The sequence below is a fragment of the Euleptes europaea genome, chromosome 6, assembly GCF_029931775.1.
Source record: "Euleptes europaea isolate rEulEur1 chromosome 6, rEulEur1.hap1, whole genome shotgun sequence".
Lineage (NCBI taxonomy): Eukaryota > Metazoa > Chordata > Lepidosauria > Squamata > Sphaerodactylidae > Euleptes > Euleptes europaea.
The window spans coordinates 54606091-54621843 of record NC_079317.1 but is presented as its reverse complement, the minus strand read 5'-3'; the positions used below and the strand labels follow the sequence as shown (position 1 = coordinate 54621843).

General features: G+C 41.0%; 1 protein-coding gene across 1 annotated transcript in view; it reads left to right on the top strand.

The window, feature by feature from the left end:
* Nucleotides 1-15753, top strand: part of RGS6 (regulator of G protein signaling 6) — a 242709-nt gene that overhangs the window by 187436 nt on the left and 39520 nt on the right. Inside the window, exons 5-10 of the mRNA XM_056852259.1 lie at nt 847-898; nt 5935-5999; nt 9525-9601; nt 11715-11796; nt 14007-14081; nt 14864-14962. Coding sequence (XP_056708237.1) covers nt 847-898; nt 5935-5999; nt 9525-9601; nt 11715-11796; nt 14007-14081; nt 14864-14962 — 450 coding nt within the window. The remainder of the gene's footprint in view (nt 1-846; nt 899-5934; nt 6000-9524; nt 9602-11714; nt 11797-14006; nt 14082-14863; nt 14963-15753) is intronic.

Here is a 15753-nt window from a genome sequence, read left to right as displayed (position 1 = left end):
GGTTTCTCCATTGAGATACATTGCAAAGATCACACTAAAGCATCTGAACACAGCCACTTTGCCAATGCATTTCAATGGAGGAGGATGGGGTGACCCCTTCCAGACCCCATAACTCTGGACTCCCTGACCCAATCTTTACCAAACTTCGGGGTCCCTTCTAGCTACCCTGAAAATTTGGGACCTCTACCTTCAAAAATGCCCCCCAGGAGCCACGAAAAGCCGCAAAGTAGGTTTAATGGGTTTAAATGGCTAAATTTGGGATTCCTGAAAAATTCAAAGACAAATTCCTACCTTTATCAGTATAGGAAATTCGGCATTCGGGTTTTCCCAGGGGGTGGGGGAAGGCCAATAAACTCAAACCCAAATTTTCCCGAATTTGTTTTTCAACAGCCCTAGGCTGTGCTTATTAGCTTCACCTCTGTTGCCCCCAAGGCACAATAAGGGGGTAACTCAAGGTAAGTGGGAATGTTTGCACTTTTTTGAAGGAAAAATAATAATAATCATCAGGCTGGGCACTCTTAGTGATCTGAGTTAAAGATGCTGAAATGTCACAGAATTACTGTCTTGACCTTTTATCAGTTTCCTACGTATCAAAAGAGAATGAATGAGTTGATATGATGCTGATGCTTACTTTCATTAATATTCCTAATTTAAGACTGCTATCCTGCACACAGCTAGGCTGCTTAAATCCCATTTACTTCAGTGGGATTTAAGCAGCCTTACTGTGCTCAGAATTGCCACCATAGTCCAGTTTCTGGCCATCAGAATAGGAATATTAGGAATAATATTAAACTGTACTTTGGGTGCTTGCATTGTAATGATAAAATATAATTCACTGTTTTTCAGGCTCCCTACTTTTGGCCTTCAAATTGTTGGGAACCAGAAAACACAGACTATGGTGAGAATTTTGAGTGGTCCACTTTTTAAATGTTTTATGTACATATATCTCCAACAGTATTGTTGTTCTAAGAGAAATAATATTGAGTCTAATTAAAAACCTCATGACGAAAGTACTAGCAGTGCCTAATTATTGTGTCCTATAACATCATATTATATGGATGCTCTAAATTTCTTCTGTTATTAGGATTGCCAGCTCCGGGTTGGAAAATAACTGGAGCTTTTGGGGGCAAAGCCTGAGGAGGGCGGGGTTTGGGAAGGGGAGTCCAATTGCCAAAGCGGCCATTTTCTCCAGGTGAACTGATCTCTATCGGCTAGAGATCAGTTGTAATAGCAGCCCAACTATCCCACAAGTGCATTCCTGGGATTCAGGGATCACCAAGAGCAGATCTGGGGGTCTATCGTGCAGAGTCAGTAGTCTGTGAAAATCATTCCCTCCACTCCTGATGGAAGCACCTTTATGGAAATTTGGATCCAATCCAAATTTTCTATCAATTGATACTATGCTAACTCTGGTGTCCATTGCTATTTAGCATAACAAAGAAGGGTAATAAGTTAACATTAGCTGGTTATGTAGGTGATTTCCCACCCACAAGCAATGAATAGCTGCATCCTTCACTAATGGAACTTTCCACACTATCCGCCAGAGCAACTGTAAGAGGTCAAAAGCTCCAGCTCACCAGGAATTTTGGATGGCCCAGTTCACTTCTAGAAGCAAAACTGGCCATCATTTCTGACAAGGATTGAAAAGGAAGAAAGGTACATTTTATTTATTAAATATGAACAGAACAGTAATTTCAACAGCAGAGTACTGATGAAAAACAGTAAATAGAATAGAACAGTTATTTAGTTAACATGGAAATTAATGCTGAATTTGATGGAGCTGCAACGAAGTTAAATTGGTGGACACAAACACAGGCCCTGTATACGGGCAACCCATTCCTGAAGGGGGTAGATCTGCGGTGGCCAGGAGCGGCACAGCCATGCCATCTTCTGAGAGGCTTTAAACAAACAAACATTAAACAAATAACTAAAAAGAAAATGCCCCCATTGCCATCAACAGGGCTGCGCCACCAAAAAAACGTGGTGCCGCAATGCCGCAGAGTGAGGGCATATTCCAGGGGCGAAAGGGGTTAGGGAGCTCTCCCCCGGGAATGCCCCCCACGCTGGCAAGGGCTTTCACTTCCAGTAATACTCTGCCAGCGTGGCGCAGCTCCCCGACGCTGGTGTGTTTGCCCCTGGGACAGCATAAGTGCCCTTATCCTGTGTAAAAGGGGCATTTATGTCAGTGCAGGGTAATGCCGGCTCCTAAGGAGTTTCACACACACCCTTCAAGATTGCAGCCAGAGTCTGCATCGTTTAGCATTTCCTCAAGGTTAATGCCATCTAGCAGCATTAAGATTAATGTTGAGCAAAGGTCAAGCTCTGATCTGTGGTTGAATCTGGTCTGTTGCACGATAAATAATAATATAGTCTAGGCACTACTATATAGTCTACATGATCAATAAGCTGTTATCTAGGCAAAATTAGCCATCGATTAGCAAGTGAAAATAAAGTTTCATTGATATATAGGATTTTTAAAAAGTGATAAGTTTGTATTAGCAACGAGTGGCTGGTGTTGGGAAAGAAATAACAGTAGTTTATGAGCTAATAAACCACAGTATTCTGTATTAAATGGCTGAACAGCTGAGTACCAATGCATAAAGGGGATGTGTCACCACTGTTATCTTTAGCTGTCTCTATGTGTTATTGCTGTCTCTTCTAGAGCTATATTCTTCTTACACTGAAATGATAAAATCAATTTTCCATTCAGTTGTGGCGTTGGCAAAGGAAATGAATATACCTGAGCTCATAAAATGAGGGCTTTTGGAAGGATTTCTTTTATGGGTTGATCACAAGCAATTTATGACCACAAAAAATCTTTTTTCTCCTCATTTACCACACCTCTATAAATTATTGTGGGGCTTGTACTCCTTAATGGAATGCAGCTACCATAATAGTGACAGACAAAATGTTAATCTCTGGTAATTTCTCATTTAAATATTGTTATTTGATGTAGTCGAGTAAAAAAAGCAGGTAATGGTAATTAATCATATTCCATTCCTGGCTCGTATAAAGAATATTTTCCTGCATGTTACTGTTTGACTTGTTGGTTTATTTAGGGCACAATCCATTGAGCTCACATACCATAGATGCAGTATATAAGCATATAAGTAAGAGCTGAAGGAAGAGCCATGTGCTTCAGTACACATTATGTGGGAGATCCATGAACCCAGTGGATTTTTTAGCCTTCAAAAACTTTCATCCTCTGCCCCTAATTTGCATCAAGGCCTTGGCACAGTTAGACAGTGAGTGTAATCCTTTTCCTAAATCAGCCCTCCTTGCTGCTACTATCCCTGAAAGGAAAGAAATGCAGGCACCTTTATCGCTTCTGTTTTTAGCCTTCTAACCAAGCAGGTAATGGCCATTTCTGATAGGAAAACAGCCCATGGGAAGCAGCTATCCACACCACCACCCCAATCAGTGCTGCAGCCTTAGTCCAAAATGGCCCCAATCTTTCTGTGGATGTTCTTTAAATCTAAAAAATATATGAGACCCAATTAATATTTATTTTAGCAACGTTAATAAGGAACTTAGATTTAAAAGTTGTACGTCTTTGTTGAGCTCTGGCCCCAGCCTGGTGGAATACTCTGCCAAGTGAGATCCGGGTCCTTTGGGACCTGAAGCAATTCCGCAGGGTCTGTAATGTTCTACCAGGCATATGGTTGAGGACAGCGACTGTTTCCTTCTTGCTGGCCTCCCTTCCATTCCTTTCTTTATGATTGTTGGATATATATTATTACTTTTTCACTGCTGGATTATGTTTATTCCTTTATATTTCCCTCTGATGGGTCCCTGCTATGGCTTTATTGTTACCGTGTATGGGTAAGGGCACTTTGGATTTTAAGCTACGTTATAGTTTTCAGTGGCAAATTGTTGTTGGTTTTAATTGTGTGAAACTGTTGTGAGCTGCTCTAAGCCTGACCTGGTCAGGAAAGGGTGGCATAAAAGTTTAATAACAATAACAAAGTATAATAACAATAACAATAATAATAATAAATTAAAAAGATGTAATTGTTCATACCCATTTGCTGCCTACAGCTGAAAGAACAGTTGCTGCTGGGTTGGTTTTGCTTTCCCCAGGGTCCATCTTAATGGATCTGTCTGTCATAGTTAACATCAGTATCTGACTCACAGTTTTGGCTATTCATTTAGACTCAAGCTCAATAAGGCCACATCTATTGGCAACCAGCTATAGCCGAAGTAGAGCTGGATTCTCAGTAATTTTTCTTACCGGATTATTTTGCTTTGCTGGTGTTGTAAAAAGCCACTAAGAAACAGAAGCCATGTACAGATACACAATTTTTGTCAATGTTTTACATGGTTGGAATGGCCATTTTTGTTCTATTTTCTTTGGGAGATTTCCTATTTTTAATACCATTTTATGCCATATATACATAATGCAAAAACAGGTGTTAATTTAATGGCAGTACTTAAGAATATAAGCAGTTCCCTGCTGGATCAGACCAGTGGTCCATCTAATCCAGCATCCTATCTCACACAGTGGCCAACCAGTTCCTCTGGAGATCCAATAACGGGGCATAGAGGCCGAGGCCTTCTCCTGATGTTTCCTCATGGCACTGGAATTCAGAGGTTTACTGCCGCTGAATGTAGAGGTTCCCTTTAGCCACCATGGCTAGTAGCCATTGATAGACCTATCTTCCATGAATCTGTCTAATCCCCTTTTAAAGCTGTCTATGCTGTTCATCGCTACATTCTCCAACAGCAAATTCCACATTTTAATCATTCCTTGTATAAAGATTTTCTTTTGTCCATCCTGAATCTACTGTCCTCAGCTTCAAGTTCTAGTATTTTGGGAGGGGGCGAAATATTTCTCTTTGTCAACTATCTCTCCTCCTCATGCATAATTTTATGAACTTCTATCATGTCCCTTCTTTAGTCATCCCTTTTCTAAACTGAAAAGTCCCAGACTCTTCAGCCTTTCTTCATAGGGAAGGTGCTCCAATTTATTTAATTTTGTTTATGCAGTATGAATAAAGAATTACTACATTTTTTGGCTCAAGTGTAGAGAAATTATAAAAGAAACTTGAACTTCCAAATCACCAAATTTGATAATCCTTTGCTTTTTGTTGTTATGGTGATCCTTGAATAGCTCAAACAAAACAGGTACCACTTAATGTTCATTCAAAAATGTCTTACGTGTGAAACTGATGATGTATATAACTGCATACTCATTTCCTGAAATACAAATTCTTGGGTCTCCCAATTAGTTTTGTACTTTAACTTTTCTATAAGACCCACACAAGTCAAAATCTTCTCACTTCTTCCCTGTGATGTCTATGGGCGTAGAATGCCAGTATGGCGATACAGTATGTGGGATATTTAGAACTCCAGTGTGTTGCAATTGTTAAAGTTGAACTAGGCTCCCGTTGTCACTCAAACTTAAATGTTGCTGAATGATCTTGAGTCAGACTGTTTTAGTCTAACCTACTTTATGTGATCATTGTGAAGATAAGATGAGGAAGAGGAGGACTGTGTATGCTACCCTGATCTTTTGGGAGGATGATGATAAAGCGATTGATAGAATGTATCTCGGCCTTCCACAAGTATAGTTTCCACTACCTAGATTCTGTTCTCATTATTATGGAGGATGAAAAATATTATATTGTCTCATCAGGAACTTGGGATTTTATGTTGCATTCTTCACATGTAGTATGAGGCATCATGTTGAGGGAGATTTTGGTTTTGTTAACTGGTCCTAAATACACGCACTGCATTCAGTTAGAAAAGTCTGCATGCCTTTCAGGAGTATATCTGAAATTGAAAGAATTCTTGCTTCTCTTCTCTATACAGAAAAAATTACCATTTAGCCTCATTTCCCACCATTCAGAACAGTAATACATAGCAGCATGGGTGTTTTTCTGTAGCAGTTACCCTTTCCTTAATTGTTCATTTCACTGTTTTTTCTATCCATAGCCATCTATCTTTGCAAGAGGACTATGCAAAACAAAGCTAGGCTGGAGCTGGCAGATTATGAAGCCGTAGGTATACTGATTTTACAATTCCAGTGCAATGCTTTCCTCTAATCTAGAGTAGCAAACTGAGTGTGGGATCTGTGTTTTATTACTGTTAATTGAACAATTAGACCTGTGTAATAATGGTTGGTTTGGGCACCATCAACCCTTAAGAGAGGTAATCGTTTTCAGAAGGATGCATATGTGAAGATAAATATTAGCATGAGTTGGCATAGCCAAGAGCACCTTTTACTTTTAACTAAATATTACTTTAGAAGAAGAAGAAGAGTTGGTTTTTATATGCCAACTTTCTCTACCACTTAAGGAAGAATCAAACTGGCTTACAATCACCTTCCCTTCCCTTCCCCACAACAGACACCCTGTGAGGTAGGTGAGGCTGAGAGAGTGTGACTAGCCCAAGGTCACCCAGCTGGCTTCATGTGTAGGAGTGGGGAAACAAATCCAGTTCACCAGATTAGCTTCCGCTGCTCATGTGGAGGAGTGGGGAATCAAACCCAGTTCTCCAGATTAGAGTCTACGGCTCCAAATCACCGCTCTTAACCACTACACCATGCTGGCTTTAGAAGACACCAGTTGAGGTTAACGTCTTCAGAAGCCATCTGTGCAAATGGCAGTAGATTGTGTTCATAGCCTCCCTTTGTGAATGTCAGCAATCACCTGTAAATAATGCAGGGGTGGACTGGGAAGCTAAAACAGCCCTGGAAACAAGTTTCACAGTGGCTCCTTTTCATTCTTCTGAACAGATCAACAGATGGATCTAATAGGTCAACGGTGGGATCTAGTAGGTCAAAGGTCCTGTCCCAGTCCCAGTCCCTAAATCCAACAGTGTTTGAGCGAAGAGTGGGGGCTATGTGCTGCCCATTTCCCCTAATTATAATGGGGTTCTTTAGCCTGATTGTAAAGGGACAACAAGGCTTTCTGAATTCTTGCACAAGTATTGCACAAAATAATGTATCTACATTGTGTGTGGCTTGCCAAGCTGTGTTTAAGGACACCTGGGAGTGAGAATGGGAGGAGCATTAACTGCTCTGGGCAGACATAGCAGGGATAATGAGGGAGGTGGGGGTAACCACATCAGAGAGGCGGTGGTACCCTTTCGTCAGCCATCTGTATGAAATAATGGCAGGTAGTAACAATTTATCCCATGAAACAAATGTGCCCCTGTAAAAGACACATGGAAAGGGAAGGGGAATTAGGAGAGGGAGATGATGATCTTGTCCTTTTCAAAGGTGCCAGGCTCAAGCATTGTAAGATTCCCCCTGGCCCATTTGCAGTCACAAGCTAGACTTTTCCAATTACAGGCCAAAAATACCAGTCTGTTTACCACATGGGTCTAATTAAACAGGGTAACACATGAGAATGAGTCTCTGGGAGGGAAGGATTGCTGGGTGTTTTTAAGATTTGCCAGTAAATGTTAGTAATTGTTGAAGATAGTTTATTGTGAGGTAATATACCTTGGTAAATGTCAACATTTCTGATTGGCCATAGTGTATGGACACTTATGCCTCAACAATTCTGTTCGTTTTTAAAGTGCCACAAGTCTGCTGTTTGTTTTTGCTGCAATAGTCAAATATGGCTGGGATTTTATACATACAGAGTGGAATCATTTGGTATTACCCTTGAAATACAGAGGAAGGCATGTATTTGCACTCTTGCAGCCCTCATTAACTTTGGTGGAGATTTATTCTAGCATCAGATGGCTTAGTAAGCAGATAGACATTCCATCGCTGCAACTCATGCAAATGGCCAATCGACTCTGACTGCCAACCATGGTATATAAAAATCCTCACACTATGCATTGTAATTTTTTCCACTGTTTTCACTCCCTCACATTTTACACTTCATTATTTATCAATTCAATTGTATATCTTTGCTCACTCCTGGCCATTCAGTTGTGCTGGGTATAAAAGGTTCTTTATGAAGCAACAAAAGACCTATTCAGCACCAGCAGTCACTATATACATGGAGAGAAGGCATGGCACTAAAGACAGTACTGAAGGGTCTATTGAGAGTGATAATCATCAGACAATGCCAGACAATTAGATCATCTTTCATTTTTTCCAAGCACATAGCTCACATGATGAGCGCTCATATCAACATTCTGTACTTGCCCAGTTAATTAAAGAGAAGCTTCCTGTACGGCTTTAAAAGCAGCTCTGGTTGAGACTAGAAAGCCTTATTTTTTTGAACAGCGGGTTGGTGGGGTGTTCTAGATTGTAAACATTGAAAATATCATAGTGTGTTTCTTCATTTCTTTCCTTACTATTGTTTGTTTGTCTGTATCTGAACCCCATTCCTATACTTGGCACCTTCTTCATTTTCCCAGTCTGTACACCTTCTTATGACAGTCAAACCATAGCCAGCTTTTCTCAGTAGTGATGACTACTATACTTTGGAGTGGGAGTGAGGGCTTCATAAACAATTTCAAAAGCAGAGAATTCCTCATTACTATATTACTGATATGATATTAGCAAAAACAGCTATACCCCTGATACCAAGCCAAAGGGTCCCTATGCATGAATTTTTAATGTTAGTATGGGAAGTGTGTAAGAAATGTGATTAAGAACAGTAATTTTTAAGGTCCAAAGCTTTTACCTCCTTACCATGAATATCTTCTTTAATGAACTCCTGTAAATTATCCCTTATTCCTTTTATGTATCCTGCAGGCTTCAGACATAGGCTTGGTTCAGACATAATCTGAAATAATGGTGTATTTTAACTATGATTAGTTTGTCTATATGCTGAATCACTGCTTGTCTTGACAAAAACTCATTTCATTTCTTTCGCTGTTGCCTAGGAGGCATTTCCAGAGAACAGCCAGGATAATATTAAGATTAAGCCAAAATGCCTTCAGTCGGACATTACAGGAAACCATAGTTAAGGCTACCCAGAGTAAATACACTAACTTTAGGGTTCAATGAACCCTAACTAACCATAGTTAGTGGAGTGGTCTGTATTCAGCCAGTCACACTGACCATAGTTTCACACAGGCCATTTATGCATGGCATTTCCTCGCGGTCACCCCACCAACTACTTTGGGGCTTTGCTTTGATTATGTTTGCATTTTCTGACTGTCAGAGGTCGCCTCACTCTCCCCATGGGTTTCTGTGCGTTTTGCCTGTATTTTCTAGATTCGTGATTAGCCAGCATCCAAGAAACGTGGGGAAAATGTTCGGAAACATGTGGGGAGAGCAAGACAACCTCTGATGGTCAGAAAATCCATATATAATCAAATCAAAGCCCCAAAGTAGACAGCAGGGTGACTGGGAGGAAACAGCCATGCATAAATGCCCAAAATGTCTGAATTGAGACATAGTAGTTAAAGGGGGGATCAGAATAATTTACATACTACTCTTGAAAAAACCTGAGCCTGTGGGGCTCTTCGGTGGCAGAGCTAGGTAGGTCAAGTGGGTTTGGAGCATTGCTATGTCTGATTCTAAAGCGTTTCAAGTTTATATATCTGGTATGATCAACATGGAACCTGAACTGTTGTTATAAATGGTGATTCTCCTTATTTCTCTCTCTGATTAGGAAAACTTAGCAAGGCTGCAAAGAGCTTTTGCAAGGAAATGGGAATTCATCTTTATGCAAGCGGAAGCACAAGTAAAGTAGGTGTTTTTTGGTTTGGCAAACCAGATGAGTAAATATTGTGGAGAGAGAATGTGTTAACATTAACAATTCCTTCTTTAGTCTTGTACTTCAAGGTTGCAGCTTAAATTGGAGGTCTGAGAAAGAGGCATGAGGACCCAGGGTGCCTGCCAACCTGTTCCCCTCTCTGTACTGTAACTGAGTCCAACAGAACCTTAACAGAGAGACACGGGGGGGGGGGGGGGACACCATCCCCAATTCTATTAATCAGCATTTTTGAAAAATTGGGAATCATCATTCCCCATGAATGCCAGATGACAAAGTTTTTACTGTACACTTCTGCTCCTCTTTTTCTCCCCATTGTTCTCTCCCCCCACCTCCATTTTATCCTCACAACAGCAACCCTATGAGTCCAGCACTCTAACCACTTCACCATGCTGGCTCCTAATAAATTAAGACAGTTTGCATATTATGAAAATAAAAAGGCAGATTGTAAAAAGGCCTTTTTAAGATAATGAAGGATGTGTAGTGATTTACAATTGGATAAACAAAAACTGCTTATTGGTTCTTGTAGGTTATCCGGGTTGTGTAACCGTGGTCTTGGTATTTTCTTTCCTGACGTTTCAGGAAAATACCAAGACCACGGTTACACAGCCCGGATAACCTACAAGAACCAATGAACTCTGACCGTGAAAGCCTTCGACAAAAACTGCTTATCTTTAGAGAGAAGAACCATCTTTCATATGTCCTTTTGAATTCCACATTTTATGAATGTACCAGAATACCTTGAAAAAATAAACGTGCCTTTAAATTGCAGCATTGCCAATTAAAGTAGGCCTTACCAATTAGTCTACTAAAGTGGAGTTGTATACCACCTATTAAAATTTCTTATACCACCTGGCATAAGAAAGAGGTGCTGTGGCAGTTAAAGGCTGATCAAAACAGAACAATCAGCTCTTGTCAGTGGCAGTAAGTTATCTTCTTAACATCTGAAAGCTTTTAAAACCCATTTGATTCTTATCCTCTGTGGTAGTTCTTACTTATGTGATGTTGCTACATCTTGAGCAGAGATACTAGAATGAGGGGAGGTTTTCTTTCTTCATTTGATGATTTCCCTGCTTTAACAGGTTCCCCCCCCCTCCCCAACCCCATCCATTGGGCATTCCCAAGGCCTCAGGCAACATTAAATGAGCCGCGTTAGTCAATGTCAACCACAATGATAAGTGCGGGTGCTCATCATTAAACTCTTGGTTCTAAAACGATTAGATTTACATGCCTAATATGAAGTACTTAGGTTTAACAATTGTGGCCTTCATGTCATTACTTAGGATTACCCTTCTTCATGTCATTACTCAGGATTTCCCTTCTAGCAGTTGTCAACAGTTGGGGGTGGGGATAAAGGCATTCTGAGCTGTTCTGTGTGTGATTTCTATTACAGGTGTAATGAAGCTGTAGCAAAATCAATCTAGAGCATTTTGGAATGTTCACCCTGGCTTAGCTGCCACCTGGCTCTGTGTTATCCTAAAAGCAGGCAATCTTTAGCTCCCAGTATATTCTTTTGTACCTCTAATGTATAATCTCCAGCTATAGTTCAAAGGTGATTTTGGGATTACCTAGAAAGAAACATGGCTTTTGCGTCTTGATAATGATAAACAGAGCTTATAGAATGCGTGTCAAGTTGCTTCCTATTTAATAGCCTTTCTCAGGTCTGAGGGAATATACACCACAACTCACATAAGGCCAGGCCTGCACTTTCCACTCAAGATTCCCCCCAGCCCCACACTGCATTCTGTGCTGTTCTCTGGGTTCCCCAGACTCGAAGAGCAGCTTTTCAAAAGGCACAGGGAGTACAGAAAATGAGGAGCTGGGAAGATCTGCCTGGGGTTCTTAAGAACCAGCCCACTATGATGCTGTGAGCACAATGATTTCATATACACTTAGCGTGCCTATTCTGGGGAGGTTTCTCTACCTGGCTCTCACAGTTTATCACAATGAAGGAAGTGTGGAGAGACGAGCTTGGTTCTGACTTAGGTGTGCCCTGCATTTGTGATACCATTCAATGCCGAAGGTTGATCTAAGTTCTCATATAGGTCCAGTTCATATGTGTGACAGTTTAAAAATTGTTTATTTCAGAATTGACAGAAAAAAGGATAAAACGGAAAGGAAAATTTTGGATAGTCAAGAAAGAGCCTTCTGGGATGTCCATAGGCCAGTGGTGAGATTCATTTCTGTGTTCCTGTTTTCCGGGAGAATTAGCTGCGTAGTACTTGCCGAGAGTTTCTTTGTGCTCCATGTGTATGTATGCATGTGTTGTATAATATATATGAAGACCAACCAGTTTGTGTAAAATTATCTAAATTTGTTTCCCAAATTTTCCTGAAGCTTTTGCGTCCTTCACTTCATTATCTTATAAGAACAGTATTACTCTGTATTTATGGGTAGAAATTGTGCCAGCATAAAAACAAGTCTTTCTTTTGTGTTATGTTGCTTCCTGTTGTGTGGCTGCTGTGTCAGTTTCATAAAGTATCATTTAAAAGCCTTTCAAAACTCACCATTTGTACCAGAAGGTGATGCTAAGAAATGGAAAGTTTGGGGGAAAAGATAAAAATCTCTGCTGACTTTTCCTATAGATGATATTCTGTGTCCATATTCCATGTGTCTGTCCACAGAGCTATTCTGCTATGTATTCTGCTATGTAATGACTTGCAGGGGGAAAAATTGCATATTTAAATCAGCCCAGTTTTTAGCAGGGTAATAGTGTGTCACATTGTGCTAAAATTGATTCCAAGCTCTGGTAGAGCCCATTTCTGCATTTTAAATTGACATTATAATACAGTTAGTTCAAGTGGGAGGGACTTTGGCTCAGTGGGAGAATGCATATGGTGCATGCAGAAGGTCCCAGAGTTGAAGCCCTGACATCTTAGTTAAAGGATTAAGGGGGTGTTGTAGAGACCTTTCTGTGCTTGAGATCCTGGGAAACTGTTGCCAGCCTATATTCACCGTATATACCCGTGTATAAGCCGACCCGCGTATAAGCCGAGGTGCCTAATTCCTCCCCAAAAAATGGGGAAAAATTAGGCACCCGCGTATAAGCCGAGGGTCGGCTTATAACCCGTCCCCCCCCCCCCGCAGGCTTACCTGACCGGGCTCCTGGCGGCGGGAAGCGGCGGATCCAGCGGGGGCGGCCTTCCTGCAGCTGCAGGAGGCCCCCCCAGGCCGCTCCTGGCGGCGGGAAGTGGCGCAGGCCTGGCGGGGGCGGCGGAGCGGCCTCCCTGCGGCCGCAGGGGGCCTCTGGAGGCCGCTCCCGGACAGGAAAAGGCGGCGGCGGTAAGTTCCCCCCTCTCTCCTCCCTCCTCCCTCCCCCCTCTACCGTATTGACCCGCGTATAAGCCGAGTTCGGCTTTTTCAGCCCTTTTTTTGGGCTGAAAAACTCGGCTTATACGCGAGTATATACGGTAACTAAATGGTTTGTCTCAGTATAAAGCAGCTGCATATTTTAATTGGGCATGGACCAACCAAAGTGAAGAACATATAAATCCCATTCATTTCAATAAGACAGCTAAAAATTCAGTGAATATTTCAAACCAATGGCACTTTAAAGTGCTACCATAGATCAGATTTTAAGTCTTTGAAAATGACAGTGAGAAAGCAGATGTTCATGTCTAGCTTGTGGAATGAAATGCAGCTGTGTACCATTGTAGTTTTTAATATAGCTTGCAATACAGGTGACAGATTTGTACCAATATCGTCTAGGCCTTCAGGTTGTGGGTTTAGTCTCGAATAGCAGGTCAAATAAAGACTGTCCCAAGAGAAAACTAAGCCCGGTGCACTGTAGTCCTCTGCTCTCAGATTTGGGAAATGTTTGTGTAAAAAAACGTTCTAATGTGGGATTTCCTATTTGTCCTGGTTGTTGCAATCTGACTGTTTCTGTGATATAGCAGAAAACCATCTAGGGTAAATCTTGTCCACTATGGCCCAAAGTTGCAGTTGTGGGACAAGCACTTTTTAAATTTATTACTTGAACTTCTTTGCTTGGTGGACTGCATGTTCTTCCTTTACTTTGTTATGCACACAATGTAAAATAAGAGCTTGGGACCCCATACTACTGCCTCCTTTGTGCAGAGGTTCTATTGACCCCCCCCCCCAAAAAAGCATGAATGGGCATTAGCAGAAAGCACCAAACTCATATGGGGGGGTGCAGCAGTGTTGGGATAGCAAAATGGGGTTCAGTTGTGACCAGCTTGTAGTGGATTGTACAAAGTACACTTAAAGCCACATTGTAATTTGAACAGAATTCTCAGTCATTATCGTAGCAAAAGATGGCAGTTCTAGCTACATATTGTTCAAAATTACTGATTTTTAGAAAACAGAAACGGTATGAAATTTAAGCATAACTGGTTATTTTATAAATCTTTTTTTTTTCAGCCGGGTTGTGTGAACACAACAGAGATGGACATCCGAAAGTGTCGCCGAATGAAAAATCCACAAAGGGTCAAAAAGGCAAGACTTCTTTCACAAACCTCTAATGCACGCCACCAATTTCATACAGAGATTTTAGAAGAGTTTCTAGAATGTTGTATACAGTCCTGGGTTCATAATATCAGCAACAATATAGCCCATTATGCCTATAGGCAAATATTTCTGTTATATTGGTTTACGTACCTCAAGTGACTAACACCACATAATTTTATATATATAAAATGTAGGTTGATGATAGAGCCAAGGAATAGAAAGTCTTGTACAATTTCAATTTCCTTATTGTTAACCTTAAAATTGAGTAATTCCCCAGTAGTCATTACTTTTGTCTTCTTGATGTTCAGCTGTAGTCCTGCTTTGGCACTTTTTGCTTTAACTTTCACCAGTAGTCATTTCAAGTCTTCGCTATTTTCTGCCAGTAATGTGGTATCATCAGCATATCTCAAATTGTTAATGTTCCTTTTCACTGGGCGAGATGGACATGTTTCCTCTCCTCTTTCCCTCTATCAGGCGAAGCAGAGAATGTAATGTATGAGCTAGGTGCCTCAGAGGCCTTACTTGTGCAAATTCGCAAACAAGGCAAGAGGACCAAGTCATATCGGTGTGTTCCATATTTGTGTGCATTATGATTACTCAGCACTGATATAGTATCATCATTGTAAATAATAATGTCTGCTCTGAGATACTTGCTATCTAAATGTTGATAGGGTAGAGAAGAGAGGAAAGAATTAGTAAACAATTCCAGCATTTGAAACAGTAATCAAATAGTTCATGTACTACTGTAATATTCTACCTGTTGTTCACAGTCCGTATATGGTGTTACAGAAGATTCTCAGTCACAAAGCCCTGTACATATGCCCTCCCAGCCAGTTCGAAAAACAACTAAAGAAGATGTTCGAAAACAAGTGAGTAATCTGCTTTGAAACTAGGGTTGCCTGCTGTGGGTTGGGAAATACCTGGAGATTTGAAGGGCGGAGCCTGCAGAGGAATGGGTTTGGGGAGGGGAGGGACTTTAATGGGCTATAATGCCATACCTTCCAAAGCAGCGATTTTCTCCAGGTGAACTTATCTCTGTCACCTGGAAATCAGTTGTAATCCCAGGAGATCTCTGTCTAACACCTGGAGGTTGGCAACCCTATTTGAAACTGCTCTGATTGTTTTGGTGGAACAAGATAATTTGTCTGTAGAGAGCAACTATGGGATGCAGTTCACCCACATGAAGCACTTAAGTCCCGCTGATGTCCGTGAGAGCATTAAGCATGTTATAAACTTTTTTCTTACAATAATGACAATAACAAATGGAGCCCCGGGCCCTGTGGGACTTAGCTCAGTTCCGCAGGGCCTGCAAGACTGAGATGTTCCGCCAGGCCTTTGGTCGAGGGCAGCAACAATTTCCATCTTAGCTGGCCTCCCTATCCCTTCCCTACTCCTGCCTAATTCTGCTTTCCCAACTGGTTGCCCTGTCACCAGTATTAGCATAAAAGGTACCATCTGGACTTTTCCGGGTTTTAGACTGTTAAAATTTTTAAGATTGTAAACAATAGGTTTTAACTATAAGTTTTAGTGTGTTATTATGATGTATTGTATCTTAGTTACGAAACTATTGATATTGCTATCCTAGTTGTGAGCCACTCTGAGTCAGACTTCGATCAGGAAAGGGCGGGATAAAAATAGAATAAATAAATAAGTTTGTTTC